We start from the raw sequence: 16,517 nt of genomic DNA on the forward strand, positions 1-16,517 counted from the left end.
AAGAAGTTGCTTTTAAGGATCTGTAAGAAAAGCGTAACCATTACTGTTTGGTATGGTCCAAAGAATGATAGAGATTTGGGTGAATTGGACCAAGTTAGGGGGAATTGAGTCAATGACTTTGGCATCAACCTCAGCAAGTCTAACCTAGCCCTCACATCGAGTGATCCTGGCCTGGCTTCTGGGACGGTTTACCCTGGGCTTCTGGGAGGGCCCGCCATCCTGCGCCTCCCAGGAGTTCCTCTTCCTGTGCCCAAGCTGGCCTCAAAGCTGATTTGTTCCCTACCCTATTGTGCCCATCACAAATGAAGAAATTTGTGCTTTTTCCCAAATAACTACTTTCAGCAAACACAAAGGAACAGACAAGTTTAAGAAAGAAGAATATAAAGTACAAAAACATTAAGATATTACAAACTAAAAACGTCCTTGGGGCAACTGCTGCTCTACTCAATAACTAACTTGTTTACTCAATAACTAACTAGGTCTTGTCTATCTTCTGTAACTTGATAGATATTTTTTCATTGATTGGCTAGAGGAGCTGTGCCCCGGCAGAGGGTTGACTCTGCCTTCCGGTGGATAACCATCCATGGGGTCACTCATCTCGTCCGTGGCCTCGCGTTAGAATTGTCTTTTATGTTAATCTTGTTGATGCAAATAATCCATAATCAGTCTATAAATCAAAATTGGGGTGAGTTTATTATGAGCCAGATTTGAGGACTAGCCCGGGGCCTTCCTTCCTAAAGGAAGGAAGGGCACCAAAGAAATGGGGTGCATAGAGTGGTTATATACCGTCTTGGAACAAAGAGCATATATCACATATGACAGGAATGTCCCTTTTGCAGCAGTCACAAGATTGCTTTGCTAGCACAGCAGGTCAGTGGTGGTCACAAGGTGAGCACAGCAGGTCCGTAATTAATCCTTAGTTCCCAGAAGAGGTGCTTATCCTTAAAGAAATGCCGTTATGGGGGGAAGCTACCTCCCTATCTTTAAGGGCATCATTCTTGTCTTTGGGACACAGTAAATGTTTAAAGCAGATGGACAATGTGTGCTCAATAGGCCACGTCAGTCCCTTTTGGAAAAACAAGATCAGGTCGAATTAGTTTTAACCCAAATGGCTTCCTCATATACTCCACCATACCCCTTTGCTTTTTATTTATTTATCAATCTTCACTATTAGGTTATAAGATTGTAGAAGGCAGGGGCTATGTCCTGTCCTCTCAGCGTTTACTGAGTGCTAGCCAGGGATTAGGATGTGTGTCTCATGCTGGGTCACAGCGATAGCCAGAAGGGGCACCTCTCTTAGGGTATGCGCAGCTCTAGTTAAGGAGCCAGATGTATAAGCCTGGAGGTTACATCTGTCATGGGATGATGCAACACTGGGAGCATGCCCAAGGTCCAGGGTAGCACGGAGGAGACAGTGACTCCTTATGTTAGGGAGGGGCTTCAAGGGAGATGACGTTTGAACTGGATTTCGAAAGATAGAGCAGTGGTAGATGGGCAGTTCAGGCATAGTGAACAGCTCGGGCAGAGGCCCAGAGACATGGCACAGGCTGGCCTGTTTGGGGACCTAGAAGTGGTTTGTTACCTCTGGTGTACAAATGCAAGGAAAAGGGAGGTGCTGGGGTGGTGCTCAGGGCCACATCATAGAGACCTCGGCACAGTGGCCGGAGAGCTCCGGCTTCATCCTCACGGCCAGGGGTGCCGGCCAGCCCTTCTGACACTTGTCCCCGTGTATTATCTGCCTCAGGGCTTCCTGAGCATTAGAGCACATCAGTACCTGGATCTGGACCCACCCTGGGATTTTTTTTTTTTTTGAGGAAGATAAGCCCTGAGCTAACATCTGCCAATCCTCCTCTTTTTTCTGAGGAAGACTGGCCCTGAGCTAACATCTATGCCTGTCTTCCTCTACTTTATATGTGGGATGCCTACCACAGCATAGGTTTTTTTGCCAAGCAGCGCCATGTCCACACTGGATCCAAACTGGCGAACCCTGGGCCGCCGAAGCGGAACGTGCGCGCTTAACCGCTGAGCCACTGGGCCGGCCCCACCTGGGATTGTTTTGAATATCTAACAGTGAGGGGACTGAGTGAGATTCTTAAAACCCACACCAGGTGCCCTCTTCCTTTATCAAAAAGGCTAGTCCCCATGACGTCTCCAGCTGACTGAAGAGAGGGGTCTAATTTAGCCCAATGCACTTTACTTAACTGGATTAACTGGCGAGAGGGAGAAAGTGATGAAAAAAGCAAAAATTGCCAAAATATATCATGCACACATCACTTTCAGCTTTGGAAGATAGAAGAAGCATTTGTTTCAGTTTTGGTAAGTTTCAGCAGTTTAAGAAGCAAGAATAGTGGTTCATTTGTCATTTGGTTTTACTTTAATAAAGTATTTTGCTGTTTAAATGGGTGTGAGTTTTGAGTTTCCAAATGCTGAGGAACAGTCAGCATAAATGCCTGTCTTGAAGTTGACTAATTTTAAGATATTTTTACTTTTAAAATTAGAGTTTGCTTTTATTTTAGTGATGGAAGAAGATCAGAAAAGGAAGTTAAAATTAGATCCTTATGTCATACCATACCTCAAAATAAATGTCAGAGGAATTAAAAAATTTCAATGTAAGAATTGAAGCCATAAAAGTACAGTAACAGTCCATAAAGATGCAGTAACGTAGAAGTACAGGAAGTGGACTTTCTAAGCCTGACAGCAAGTGAAGAAACCCTAAAGTAAGAAAACAAGTGGGAAATGTAACTATAAGAAATAGAGACAGTTTAGAAAAAATAAATGCAAAGTGAATGATAAGCCAGGGAGCTACAACGACAGAGCGTGAGTGGTCTCAGCGTGTGGGAGTCCCTCAGGCTGTCGGACCGTGCAGGGGCGCTGTGCGCCAGCGTCCGAAACCTGTGCGCAGACTCTCCGCCTGGCTAGTGATGAAAGACACACGTAATAAATCCTAGCTGTACCGAGGGGGCAGCCACATGGCTCAGACGTGGGAGGTGGGAGTGTGGATCTGTGCCCCATGCTCTCCAATGGGTAGGTGTGTTATTTTTGTACTTAGAAAAAAGGACAATTGTATAAAAGACAAAAATAAATACAATGAATTATACCTCCGTAAAGCTGTTGTAAGTCAATAACTGAGACCAGCGAGCATTAATGTCAAAATAAGAAGTGGGCACAGTATCCCATTTTCATTCCCAGTCGAGCACCTGGCGTGTTACTAAGGAGCACACAGGCATACTTCTGTGAGAGGTGCTCTGCAAGTGCGAATCACAGGGTGAGTACATTTGGAGTGACTCCCTGAGGGTTGAGTGCTCAGCCTCTGAGTAGAATTGCAGATCCTCACATGTTCTTTCACAAAGCCTGTTCTTCTGCAATGTTTTGTGCAGTCCTAGTTCTAAAGCTGCTGCTTTAGAAACCTATGTTGGAGGTATAGGACATTTGGCCAAGGGCACGGGGAAGTGTTGAGCTTGCCTGGAAGATAGTTTGGGAAAGGTGAAGCCTGAGGAGAGGGGGAATAACAAAACTTTCAGTATCACCAAGTGGTGGAGAGAGTAGAGTAAATTGGATTTGCTCAGAAATCCCCAAGTTCATGGGCATCAGAAGGTAGACCTCCTGTAACAACTTAAACAGCCCAATAATACTGGAGGTGATGCAGGTTAAATGATACATAAAATATCACTAATATGGAGTGTTTGCCACATTCAGGGTTAGAAATCTGTAGAATGGGGTAATAAGGGCAACAAGGTCGAAGGTCCTCCCCTCCGCCGTGCTAAAACCCAGACCCCGGAGGCTGTCCTTCCAGCGTGAAGCAGAACAGTGGTTCCCTCAGCCATCCCTGGCTGTGTTTAGGAGATGACCAAGATTCCAAGTACCTGTGGAGTGAGTAGGGATGGATTTGGACGCTGCACTCAAGTGGCTGTGCCAGCTGCCGGCCCAGCGCAGTCAGCTGTCCTGGTGCAGAATGAGGGAGCACAGGGGCCTTCGGGCCATCCCGCTCTGGAGTGGCTGGATCAGGATGTGTTCTGTGTCTGTCCATGGGGCATGTCCGTCCATGGGCTGCACTCCTGAGCCCCTTTCCTGGATGACCACCATGCCTTCCTTGATCCTGAGGTGCTGCTACAGCCCTTTTCTTCTTATCCCTTTGCAGACGCCAAACCGCCCAGGTCAGAGCACAGTGGTAGCCGGCCTGCAGGGGTAGATGAGGATGTCCTCAAGAGGTAAGCCTGGGTGCCCACTCACGTCTGGCTCCGCGCTCCAGCTGAATGCTCCTCCCTCACCTTGTACCTTCCCTTGCCTGGAGGCCCGAGGGTGTGTCTTATGTCTTGTGTCGTCTTCGAGTACAATCCTGTGGTATAGGTGGCTCTGGTCCTGGATAAAGATGAAGAAGCACCAAAAGGGGCATGGGGGAGTTGACTGCTAATGTTTTTAAAAATTCACTTTAAAAAGCTAGGACTAAGTAGCTGAGTGGCTGGCCCTTCTTTGCTTGTGTATGCACGCAAGCATATTTTTAGAGATATGAAGAAGACAAAGGAGCCCTCACAATTCTAACCACAGTTGCCTAGATGGACTGGCTCCAGGAGGTTGGTAACTTCCCTTCAGCACAGGGCACAACCCTGGAGTGCTGGCCACACCTCTGAGACTGGGAGCTGCTTCCCCTCCCCTGATGCTGTGGAACAGTGGCTAAAGCACAGAGACCCTCAGAGTGCAGGTTCGCACCCTGATTCTGTGACTACTAGTTATGTGACCCTGGAAAATCACTGCATCTCTCTAGGCCTCTGAGAAGGGCGTATCTGGAGTGCCTCTTTAATTGTCTGGATTAATGCCTATAATGCACTTAAGCATAGTGCCTGGCAAACAGTTCTCAGTGAGCGCTGACTGTAGTTGTTACTGATCGACTTCTTTAACACCCTTGAGGATGCTGGCCTCTGTGACAAAGGACCCAGTGAGCTAGCTCAGGGGCCGCATGTCAGCCAGAGTTGGATTGCTCCCTCCAGTGGGTCAGCCATGCCGGATCTGTTCCATCATCATGGATTAAGACCCACATTCTAATAATTTCCTCTCTCTAATCCTAAGAGGCCTCTCCAAAAATAACTAACCTAAACCTTCTTTTTTGTACTTTTAGACATTTAAAAAATTTTCAAGTAATACATACTAATGAAAGACTTAGGAAATATATCAAATGAACAAAATCACTCATAGATTCATCACTTCAAGATAACCTGTTACTATTTTGGAGTATTTCTTTCTAAGGTCTTCTTTCCCCTACTTTAGGATTATTTTTTCAAAGTCGTATATAATTTTATATCTTGCTATTTTCACTTAGTCTTATAATTATTTTCCATTTGTTACAGCCGCTTTATATACATTCTTTTGGCTAAAAGTATTGTTTATCTTTTGTTTATCAATTGATTGTTTATCAATGTTTTGATTCAACCTATAGACAAATCTAAGAACCTATTGTCCAATGACAATGTAATATACCATTGCTTGATTGTGTCGTATGTCCTTTAACTTGACCTTGTTGTTGGACATTGAAGTGGTTTGCATTTTTTACACTATAATAAATAATACTTCTAACAGCATCTCATCGCTAATAACTTCTTTCTCTCTTCAGGATTATTTTAGTAGGCAGAATGCCCAGAAATAGGTCGAAGGGTAGGAACACATTGAGGATGTGAAGAGTTAAATGTTCAAAACCAAGGGCTGCTACAATCTAAAACCTTCAAGCTCTCGTGTGGAGGCAGAGAAGTGGGGCTTCCCATGCTGCCTATGTACTCCGAAGGAGTGGCTAGCACGGGATTGAACCCCTACCCCGAGACTCTCATTTGGCATACAGCTGTCTGACATGGTGGTCAGGCCTCCTTTGTTTGTAATCTGTATTGTCCTGGCTGAGAAAGTATCACTGTATCCTCTTGCCTTGGGTCCTGTCACTGATGCCTAACCCTCTCCAGCTGGCCTCAGATCTCTATCCCCAGCCAGCTGAAGTGAGTGTGCACACCTTTGCTTGGCTACCTTCTGCCAGTCGTGACATCTGCATCTGCTTCTCTCCATCTCTCTTCTGCCACAGGTATAAACAGGAGCAGGCCATGGTCCAGGATGAGCTGCTCCAGGTGGCCACGAGGGAAAGAGAGGCAGCCACCCAGCAACAGCGTGTGTCCCTGCAGCGAGGGGAGGGCAGCGTTGACCAGGACAAGTGGAGGTCAGACCAGCTGGTGAGTGCGGATCTTCCTGAGCTGGTCTTTTGTGCGGAGCAGCACTGGGAAGCAGAGATCTGGCCCTGGAAGCTGATGTGTCTGAAGCCGGGGCTTGGCCTCACCTCTGTGGAAAGGATGTCTTTCTAGGCACCAGAAGCTTGAGTTCTAGCCCTGGCTCTCATGGATTTGCTTTGCTGCCCCTGACCTGTGTTTTCAGTCTCTGGGGCCTCAGGTTTCAGGGTAAGGGCTGGATCATTCACCGGTCTGGTCCCACTCTGTGTTGGTATGTGCGCCAGGAGATGGTGAAGGGATAGGACTGGGGGCTTGTGGCCATGTAATAAGCGAGATGGAGAGTGTAACTTTTAGTGGGGCACCCTAGGTGCAAATCCCAGCTCCCTACTTTTCAGCTTGGGCACATCCTCCCGTACCTGTGAGCCCTCCTCGAAGATCATGATGGTCCCACACAGGACTGCCCAGGGAATTAGAGGAGACAATAACTGTTCAGGGTTTAGCATGTGCCTGGCAGATCATGAAGGTGTGCTATTATTGCTGTTATTGTTATTGATACATTTAATTGATGGGAGGCTGTTAGGACTCTCTCTGCTGTAAGTGAGGCTTTACTTCACAATAGAGAAGTCTAGAAGTGCCCCAGGGTTGACTTCTTGAGCGGCGCATTGGCGTCATCATGGACTAGCTTCTTCTCCTTCCACTCTGCGTCCTCAGCATGCCAGGGCATCCTCAGGCCAGCTGTCCCGACAGGTAAACAATGGCTGCTACTGCCCCCCAGGACTCATATAGACAGGACAACACTTGGCAGAAGAAGAGAGGCTGTGATGGCTCTGTCAGCAAGGAGAACTTTCCCAGAAGCCCCAGGTGAAGTCCTCTTATGTCCCATTGGCCTGACTCACAGCAGGCGGCCATGGCTGAGCCAGTCCTCAGCGGAGAGAGCAGGGGGGCTCCACCGACTGGAGCTAGGGCTCTTTTCGAGTCATGTTTCAGGGGAGGGGGGCACCCAGACAGAATTAGGACTGTCAGGAAGAGATAGTTCTCCCAATTCCAGTGTGTGTGGCTTTCCCCGACTCACCTAAGGAATTCTCTGATACCAGCTGAGTGTCCTACAATTGAATTCAATTCTGACACTGTCTACCTGGAGATAGCCTCAGATTCCACAGGTTGAGGGCTCTGTCCTACAAGACTGTCCCCTATCCCTCCTACCCCACCCCTACTTCAGACACCAATTGAAGTCCTGTGCTTCGGACCAACTGGCTGGAAATCGGAAGTTCCCACAGCCCCTCACTGGGTTCCATTAATGTGCTGGAGTGGCCCACAGGACTCAGAGGAACATATCTGTTACTAGATTACTGGTTTATTATGAAAGGACATAACTCAGGAACAGCTGGTGGAAGAGATGCACAGGGCAAGGTCTGGGGAAGGGGCGCGGAGCCTCCATGTCCTCTGCAGGAGCTGTCCTCTCCCCAAATCGCCACGTGCTCACCAACCTGCAAGCTCTTGGAACCCCATCTTTATGGATTTTTATGGAGGCTTCATTACACAGCACGACTGACTAAATCATTGGCCAGTGGTGACTGATCCAAACTCCAGCCCCTCTCCCCTCCCTGGAGGTCAGGGGGTGGGACTGAAAGTTCAACCCTCCAATCATGTGTTTGGTTCCCCTGGCAACCAGCCTATATCCCTAGGTGCTTTCCAAAAGTCACCTCATTGATGTAACAAAGAGACACCTTTATCTCTCTCATCACTTAGGAAATTCCAAGGGTTTTAGGAGCTCTGTGCCAGAGACAGGGGAAGACCAAATATTTAGTTCTTAATGTAGATCATATGATGACAAGGAAGGTATGGGGAAGGGACTGTAGCTGTGGCAGCATCCACTGTCTGCTTCAAAAGCCCTGGGCTGGGAGACAAGGAGCAGCCCTGCCCTGCTTCAGGTGGGGGGCCTGGTGCATGCTGTCCTTCCCAGAAGGAAGTTGGAGAGATGTGAGATCACCACTTGGGACTGTGCCCGCCCCGGAGGGGAAGGCCTCTGCACAGGTGTTCAGACTGCGGAAGGCATAGAAATGCTGGTTGAACCAGGCCCTCTGGGAGATACAGACAATGCAGGATCCTCACCCCCGGGAAATTTTCAGTCTAGTGGGGAAGACAGACTTCAACCAACAACTTTGCAAAAGGCCAAATCAGTTACGGTAAGTGTGAAATGGAGGTAAAGGTAATATGTGTGGGAATGCAAAGGCAGTGGGGTCAACTGCTGGTGGGAGAGATGCATTTGACCTGGCCTTGAGCGATGTGAGCCCCCAGGCCCAGGGAGCCTCTGGGCTGAGCCAGGTAGGTGTCAAGGAGGTGACGGGACACAGTGAGAGAAGAGGTGATCGAGGTGTGAAGCCAGATTATAGGAGGTCTTGGACTCCTTGAGGAGTTAACCCACAAAGTATCCCACAGCAAGCCTGAAACTGTGGAGGATTCCAAGAATTCATGAGGATGGGAATGACGTGATCTGATGTGTGGTTTTAGAATCCTGGTGAAGACTCAGTCGATGCAGAGAGAAACTGGGTGAGCACACCCTAGCTTTTAGAGGCGCTTGCAGATAGTCTCTGAGGGGCAGGTTGTTGCTTCTCTGTCGGCAGCCTGACATCCAAGTCGAAAGGACTCTCGTCCTGGAGGTGAAGGCTTAATCAGTACAGCATGAGCAAAAAAGTTGGCCCGCTGGTACAGTCACCCAGCACGGAACAGAGCAGCCTACAGGTGTGGATCTCTGCATTCTCACCTGGAATGTGTTAATTACAGTGAAAGAGAAGTCGCAGCTTCCCTTTTTCCACCTGTAAAGGAGAAGGCTGGGCCCCTCCTCAGGCCTGTCCCTGGAGGAGCACCTTTACAGGTGGGAAGGAACTTAAATGACCTTCAGGACAGGTGTGTGGGCTTCTTAAAGAAAGGGTGACTTTAGAATAAAGAAGATACATCTTGATTTTTTTCCTCCAAATCTCTGGATGAATAATGCCCTTCTCAACCAGAGTTCCTATGGAATAGCGAAGCAAGTGACCTTCCTTCAGTTTGAAAATGTCTATTACCTACTTTTGTGGGTGTTCCCGTCGTTTCACTCTTCAGCATCCATTTCTCCACGCAGTTGGTGCCCTCGGTTTCCTTTTGGGAACTTACCTGTTTCCTGTTGAGTCTCATGTCAGTGGGAGTGCAATTCCAATGCCCAACGTCCTTTATGGAAGCTGCGTCCTTTCTCTCCCCCTGCCCTGGTACAGGCAGGGTCTGGCACAGGGCCTGAGGGCAGCTAGTCAGACCCTCTCTCCAGGGACTTTCAGTTTGGAATGAGTGAGGAGGCCAGGGTGGGATTATTCATCGCAGCTGAGGCCTGCTGGTCAGCACAGTCATCCTGAGAGGTTGTTTTACTGTCTCCTACCCCTGCGGGCTGCCATTGGTTTCTGACTGGTCCTTCTGCCTTCCTGAGGATTGGATCATCCGCTGATAACCTGCCGCCAAATCTCTTTTGCTTGAGGTAACCGAAGTTGGTTTCTGTTGGTTGGTGTTACAGCAGAATGCGGAGTCATAGGAGCTTGGTTTTGAAGGCTTACAACCGCTTTCAGTACTCAGTGAGAACAGAGGAGGGGAGCCAGTACCCGGCCCTGTTCTATAAGTCGGCGGGGACATGCGGCACTCACCTAGATGCTGGGTGATGCCGTGGCCATTACTTCCATTTGGGTTGGTGTGGTTGGTAGATGCTTTTAGTGAAGACAATTTCAAAACTGTACTTTGGAAGATTTAAATAAGAGGAGAAGGATGGAGAGAAGAACCTGCACAGAAGCCTAGAGAATTTTCCTTTCTCAAGCGGCCTTCCACATGCAAGGATTGAAGGAGCCTGCTGGACAGAGCACGTAAGGCCCTAGTGTCTGGATCACGGCACATGCTCCTAGCCACAGGGCCAGGATGGACCCCAAGGCAGACCTGGCATGGACGCTGGCCAAATGAGCTGGCTGCCCACTTCTCCTTGGTGCCACCTTTGACCAGTGCCTCGAGCCCCGCACCCTTGACCCTGAGCCTCGCCTGGAGGATTTTTCTTTCAAGTGTGCTGACTGCAGTTTGACATTTAATATGCTCTTCCGTTCTCTCTCTTTGCATCTGACTTTTACAATATTGATTTTTTAATCCTCTTATGCATGAGGGAATGATTCAGCTCATTATTGGGAAAAGTTCATAAAACTAATGACAGGGAATGGTAATAATTTTTAAAACCTTCTGATGACAAAAGTGTTACTATTTTCCATCTAGTGCAGCAGGGATGAACTGTTTCTGCATGTTTATCCATGCCCCCTGTCCCTTGCAGACTGGTGGAATCCAGTTATTGCTGGGGCGAAGGCGCTGTCGGTGGAGCCTATGTGAGGAGCGCTTCCCTCGGAGTCGGTGGGGGGGTGCAGTTTGGAGACCAGATCAACATTTTCGAGAGAAATAAGGAGAAACAGAGTGGTTTCCAGGGCTTAGTCTTCTGATGGGCGGAGCTTTAACAATCCAGGGATGGAGTAATAAAGGCCTGGCAGAAGCTTTACTCTAGGGGAGAATGAGATTTATGACCTTGCCTGTTGGAATCCTGACACATATTGTTAGGTATGTGAGATTGCAGTACACCTGATAGAAAGTAAAAACTTTCATTTCTTTTCTCTTTTGGTGAGGAATTCTTTTATTATTTTATATATATATATATATATATATTTTTTTTTTTTTCTGTGTGCCTGTTGTATGTTGGGCACTGGGTTAGTTTCTTCACAAGTGGAAGTAAATAAGATACAGCTCCTGTCCTTGAGAAGATCTGTTCGTTGGGAGAGTTAAATAATACAGTGTTACAGTATCATACCCAAGGGACAGGAAGGTACTAGAGGAGGAAGGAGGGGGCGACAATGGCCTCTTCCTGGTAGGGTGGGAAAGTCTTGTAAGAGGAAGTGACGTGTGAGCTGGATCTTGAAGACTGGAGAGAAGTTTGCCAGGTGAAGAAGAGTGAGAAGGGTGTTGCAGATGGAGGACACTGCGGGAACAAAGGCCGAGGTTGGGAGAACACAAGCCATTTGGCTGGCATCTAGGGGAGTGGCGGGTGTGGCAGGCAGGAGAGGTCAGTTTAGATGTGGGCCTGGAATGAAATTCTGGAGGTCTGATGGGGACTCACGGGGGAAGGTTTTCTTAATCCTCAGAAGAGACACACGGAAGGGAGAGCCTCTCCTACTAAACGGTGAACACTGGGAAGAGTCCTAAATGGCAGATGAAGAGCTGGGACCAAATCCTTCCACTGGACAGAGGGCGGGAAGGGAGTGCTTCTCTGCCTGCATGTGCCTGACTCGCCTCTGGTCTCGCACAGGAAGAGTGGCTGTCCTGCTCCGCTCGCCAGTGTGCAGGGGCACTTTGATCTACAACCGTGTGTCACGTAGCAGTGTTTTGCTCAAGAACAGACCATGTGTGCGATGGCTGTCCCATAGGATCAGTACCAGAGAGCCTAGGTGTGTAGTAGGCTGTCCTGTCTAGGTTTGCGCACGTGCACTCTGTGATGTTCACAGAGCTACAGAATTTCTCAGAACGCGTCCCTGTCATTAAGCAATGCATGACTGTATTGTTGCATTCTTTTCATTGTTCAGATGCTCTCAGAAGCTGCCACCTTAGCTGTATGAACTCTGTAGTCAGGATTTTAAGAAAATTTTGGATTTAAGAGTTTTGACTTGCAGTTTTCTGAATCATGAGTGAGATGGCAGGTTTATTTTGGTTTTACTACAGCTGGAGCCTTTTTCCTAATCCCCCCGCCTGTGTGTTTAAGGCTTGTTCCTCAGATCCTAAGCTCCTCGAGGAGAGGAGCTGTGCTGTGATCATTTTGGTCTTCTCTGTGACTCTCGGGGCACACAGTGGACAGGTATGGAATGGCAGGTCTCGGGCAGACGGGGTGTGGGGCGGCGCCTCCTGCTGTGGAGGCTTCTGTAGGGTGGCCCTCACTGGGCTCCTTGAGGCCTCTGTGCCGTGCCCGGATCAACCTTCCCGAGAGTGAGTGGCAACTCGCAGGCCTGACCTTTTCAAACAAGAAAGAGATCAAAGCAAAACCAAACACACTTTTAGTGTAAGGATATCTTGGAGTCAACTAGAAAGAAGTTTGACTGCTAGTCAGAGACTTATGGAGTCTGGGTTTAACTTGCGTGGAACAAGGCAGAGAGTGGGGCTTTGGAGACTCAACCCTGGGTCAGGGAGTACTCTACCTGACATGCCGCTGAGGAGGCCCAGTACCTGGGGCAGCTGTGTGGCGTGGCTATTTGTGTCAGAACATTGGTGGCTTGCGGCCTCTGGTGGTCTTGTCCTTATGCCTCCTCCAATTTGAGCTGCAGATGGAGAGCTTGAATTCCTGTGGAGAGCTCTCTGATTGCACCTAGATGGCTGGTAAAAGGCATAATCTGGAGAAAAACATGAAAGCATGACATCCATAGTCTCTTTTTTTGCTTGCTTAAGTCTTGCTGGTTTTTTTCCTAGATTAGACCAGAGGTTGACAACCTTTCTCTATAAAGAGCCAGACAGTTAATATTTTAGGCTTTGCAGGCCACGTATGGTCTCTGTCACATATTCCTTCTTGTTGTTTTTACAGCTCTAAAAAATATAAAAACCGTTTTGAGCGCAGAGGCCATACCAAAAGACGCTATGGGTTGGATTTGACTGCGGGGCTGTAGTTTGCTGACCCCCGGACTAGACAGTGCAGCTCCAGAAATTTTAATTTTTTAAGTCTCTCTGAGTCACCAGATGTCTAAGAAGCTGGGGGACAGGGGCGTTGATGGTGGTGCCGGTGCCTCGGTGCTCGTTGTGCCTGCGAGCTTACTGCGTGGTGGCGTCTCACGGCCTGTCTTCTCATCTGTAGAATGAGGATCGTTCTGGAGACAGCCTGGGGGGCTCTTGGGACAGAGTCATGAACTTTCATTTTAACTTGTGATTCTTTTTACATTGGGCGTTTTTTATAGTTTCCATTTCTTTGCTGAAGTTCCCTGTCATTGACACATGCTGTCCACCTTTTCCTGTGGATCCTCTAAACTTGTCATAGTTATTCTGAAGTCTCTCTCTGGTCACTCCAGCATCTGGGTGGTCTCTGAGTTTGGTTCCATGTCTGTCTCCCTCTTGGTAATGGGTCCCCTTGTCCTGGAGCTGGATGTGTCTTATAACTTGGTTGATGCTGCGCATCACGTGCAAAAGAGAGGAGAGACAGGAAAATAGCATTACGCCCGGAAATGGCCACTCCTTCTTGTGACAGGCTATTTCTGTAGGGGGCTGAGGAAATCTCTTTGAGCAAGGGGTGGGCTCTCTTGCTGCTTTGGCTTCAGACTCTCTGAGAGTGGGACCAAGACCTCATGTTGAGCACAGCTTAGGGTCTGGGCGCTGCAGGGTTTGTCTGTGCCCTCTTGCTTTCACATCAGACTTTTTGGAGGCCCTGCTTCTCTGTGTCCCAGGGTGCTTCCTTGCGCCTCCTCCAGCTGCAGGCTGCTGCTGCGTGGTGGTCAGCGCAGGGCCTGTGGTACCATGGGGCTTCTCCGGCTCCTGCCTGCTCTCAGCAGGCCCTATGCACCTGCCTCGAGGGGGTGCGTGGAGGGTGTCTCATTCAGTTCTGCCCGACCCCCAAGTCTTTTAAACAGTATAGTTAAGGAAGAAGATTCTCATAACCAGTACCAAAATAATTTCAGTCTTCCTTTTTATTGTCATTACTTTGAAGCACCTTTCACGCCCCAAGGAAAATGAAAAGGGCAGAGTACTATGCCTGCGCTTGCTCCCTCTCTGAATGTCCAGGCCCATCTGGCTACTGACGTATAGGGCCAGTCCTTCCACAGGTGGATGGGGTCTCCACAGGGACACACCATGTCCCATGGACAGCCACCTTTGCTCAGAGAACAAGGGCAGGTGCATCTCATTATTTGAGAGAATTGGAATAATTAGTTGGAAGGGGCGCCATGAGGCCTCCTGGTTCCTGCTTTCTTTATTAAGGTCAAAGTTAAAATAATGTGGCCTTGTGCTTATATGATGTGACAATTTTTGGAGAAAGAAAACTGCAGATAGGCTTGCATGAAAACTGGTTCAACTGTATTGTTAGCTGATTACACACCAAAAAAAGAACTTTGGTTTTCTCATATATTTTACACAAACTGAGGGTGGGGGGTGGGCACAAAAACAAGACATGGGATCCAGTCCCAGACTACAAGTCTGCTGCCCAAGTCCAGGGATGGCCCTTAGTGCATGAGGCCTGGACTCTGAGGCCTGCCTTGTGTCTGTCGATGAGGATCCAGCAAGGGAGCAGGCAAGGTGTGGTGCCCGGGTACTTGGTGGCATGGGCATGTTGTTCTGGGAGAGTGCGGGAGACAGAACGCAGGCTCCAGGGCCAGACAAGCATGTCCCTGGGCTTCCTTCACTCTTCTACGCTATTTTCTTCTCTGTGAAATGGGGCAGACAACACTGTATGTTGTGGGGAAAAAGTTATAATTTATTCTTCTCTTCACCTCCACCCATGGCCCATGACACAGAGTCCCTGTGAACTGATCCTTAGAATAAATTGGTCATGTAGGCTTCTGACCAGTTCTCTGGAGAGAGGCGCTGGAGTGATGTGGAGGCGGTAAGGCCTCACAGAAATGCCTTATTTGTGGGCAGGTGCCATGGGGCTTCCCAGACGTGTTGTAGGGTGTAGAATAAGGGTCTCCAATTTGGCTTCGCTGCCAGCAGCTGTCCTACCTGCATCACTCTCCTTTTTGTCTCTACCCATCTTCCCATTGCCCTGCAGCAAGGTTGCCTGGGAACTTGGTGAAAATACACATAGTTGGATATTACACCAAAGACAACTGGATTAGATTCTTGGTTGCTGTGACCCTGGAATCTGTATTTTTTTTTTGAGGAAGATTAGCCCTGAGCTAACATCTGCTGCCAATCCTCCTCTTTTTGCTGAGGAAGACTGGCCCTGAGCTAACATCCGTGTCCATCTTCCTCTACTTTATATGTGGGATGCCTACAATGGCATGGCTTGACAAGAAGTGTGTGGGTCTGCACCCGGGATCCAAACCGGTGAACCCCTGGCTGCTGAAGCAGAATGTGCGACCTTAACTGCTGTGCCACCAGGCCAGCCCCAGGAATCTATATTTTAACAGCCCCCATGTGATGCTGGGGCAGCAGGCCCAGAGCCAGCTCCTGGGCTGAGGTTGGGTGCCAGTGACCAAAGAGGGACTCATGGCACTTTGTGCTGTCTGGGATGCAGAGGGAGGTGGAGTGTTCCCACTGGTGATGTGGCTCCATGGTCTTCAAGGGCAGGGCCTATGCTGTTTGAAACGTGCAACAGGTGACTAATGGCCCCTGTCCCCGACACAGCTTGCTGACCACATGGATTGTCAGACAGCCTCAAAAGAAAGCAGGAACTTTTTCCTTTGCTGAAAATAGCTAGGAAAGAGAATCAGCCATCTGCAGGTACCACGCCCTGGGAGGGGTCCAGGCGAGCTGGGCACAGCTTTTGGGGAGACTGGTGATAAAATGTTGCCAGAGTCCAGGCAGTGATGGCCGTTGGATGTGGGGGGTGCTAAGTGGAACCCATTGGACTCCCAGCAATAACCTGGCTGTGGGAGAGCCTGACCCTTCATTCCTTGCAGCAGCAACCTGTGTAATGTTGGAGGCATGTAGCAGGAACAGAAAGACGACTTTTCAAGGCTTGTTGGACTCACTGGCCGGCCTGAGCACGGGAGGGCTTCTGCGGGCCTAGTTGCCTCTCTAGTCAGTGGGATGTGCCCCCAGGTGGGCCCAGCAGACCTGAGGGTTGAGCTCCTGGCATTGCCCTGAGAAGCCTTTTCAGTTCCTGTTTCCCATCCACCTCACTGGGTGTGCTGTGCTGGTGTCCTTGGGGTGGGAAAGTCCTGCCTCCCCCTCAGCTGTCTTAGGCAGCACTGGGAAGGTATGGCCACCCTGGCCGTGAGAGGAGGAGGACTAGGGTGAGGGATGTGTGGTGGAGGGGGGTTGAGAGCTGCCGCAGGGGCTGGGGCTCCTCTGGACAGGGACACTGGGCTGGTGCCAGGTGAGAAAGAAGGTGAATAGCAGTCTCCAGCTGTTTGAATCCTAGCAGAAAGTGGAAAACTGGAGGACTCCTCTTTAAAGAAAGCGATTACTCTGTGGACTTCTCAAATTAAAATGCAGGGATTGCAGCATCTGACTGTTCCAGGATGGCCCTGTGGTGGGAAGGGAGATCCCAACACTTTGGAGTAGGACAAGATGTGCATTGAGTCATTTGTTATTGGAGAAGCCAAACTTCCAGGTGGGTTAGGAGTTTGCGCTGCCCCCCGCTCCCCC

At 49.1% G+C, this 16,517-nt stretch overlaps 1 protein-coding gene across 6 annotated transcripts in view; it reads left to right on the forward strand.

Annotated features, from left to right (window-relative positions):
- Positions 1 to 16,517, forward strand: part of CHCHD6 (coiled-coil-helix-coiled-coil-helix domain containing 6) — a 250,194-nt gene that overhangs the window by 29,961 nt on the left and 203,716 nt on the right. For all 6 annotated transcript variants that reach the window (XR_006891462.1, XM_046681054.1, XM_046681069.1 and 3 more), the window contains 2 exons: positions 4,139 to 4,208; positions 6,059 to 6,203. Coding sequence is in view for 5 of the 6 variants with exons in the window: in XM_046681054.1 (XP_046537010.1) it covers positions 4,139 to 4,208; positions 6,059 to 6,203 (215 nt within the window). In the remaining variant the exon portion in view is untranslated. The remainder of the gene's footprint in view (positions 1 to 4,138; positions 4,209 to 6,058; positions 6,204 to 16,517) is intronic.

The sequence above is a fragment of the Equus quagga genome, chromosome 1 (genome assembly GCF_021613505.1).
Source record: "Equus quagga isolate Etosha38 chromosome 1, UCLA_HA_Equagga_1.0, whole genome shotgun sequence".
In the NCBI taxonomy this organism is placed as follows: domain Eukaryota; kingdom Metazoa; phylum Chordata; class Mammalia; order Perissodactyla; family Equidae; genus Equus; species Equus quagga.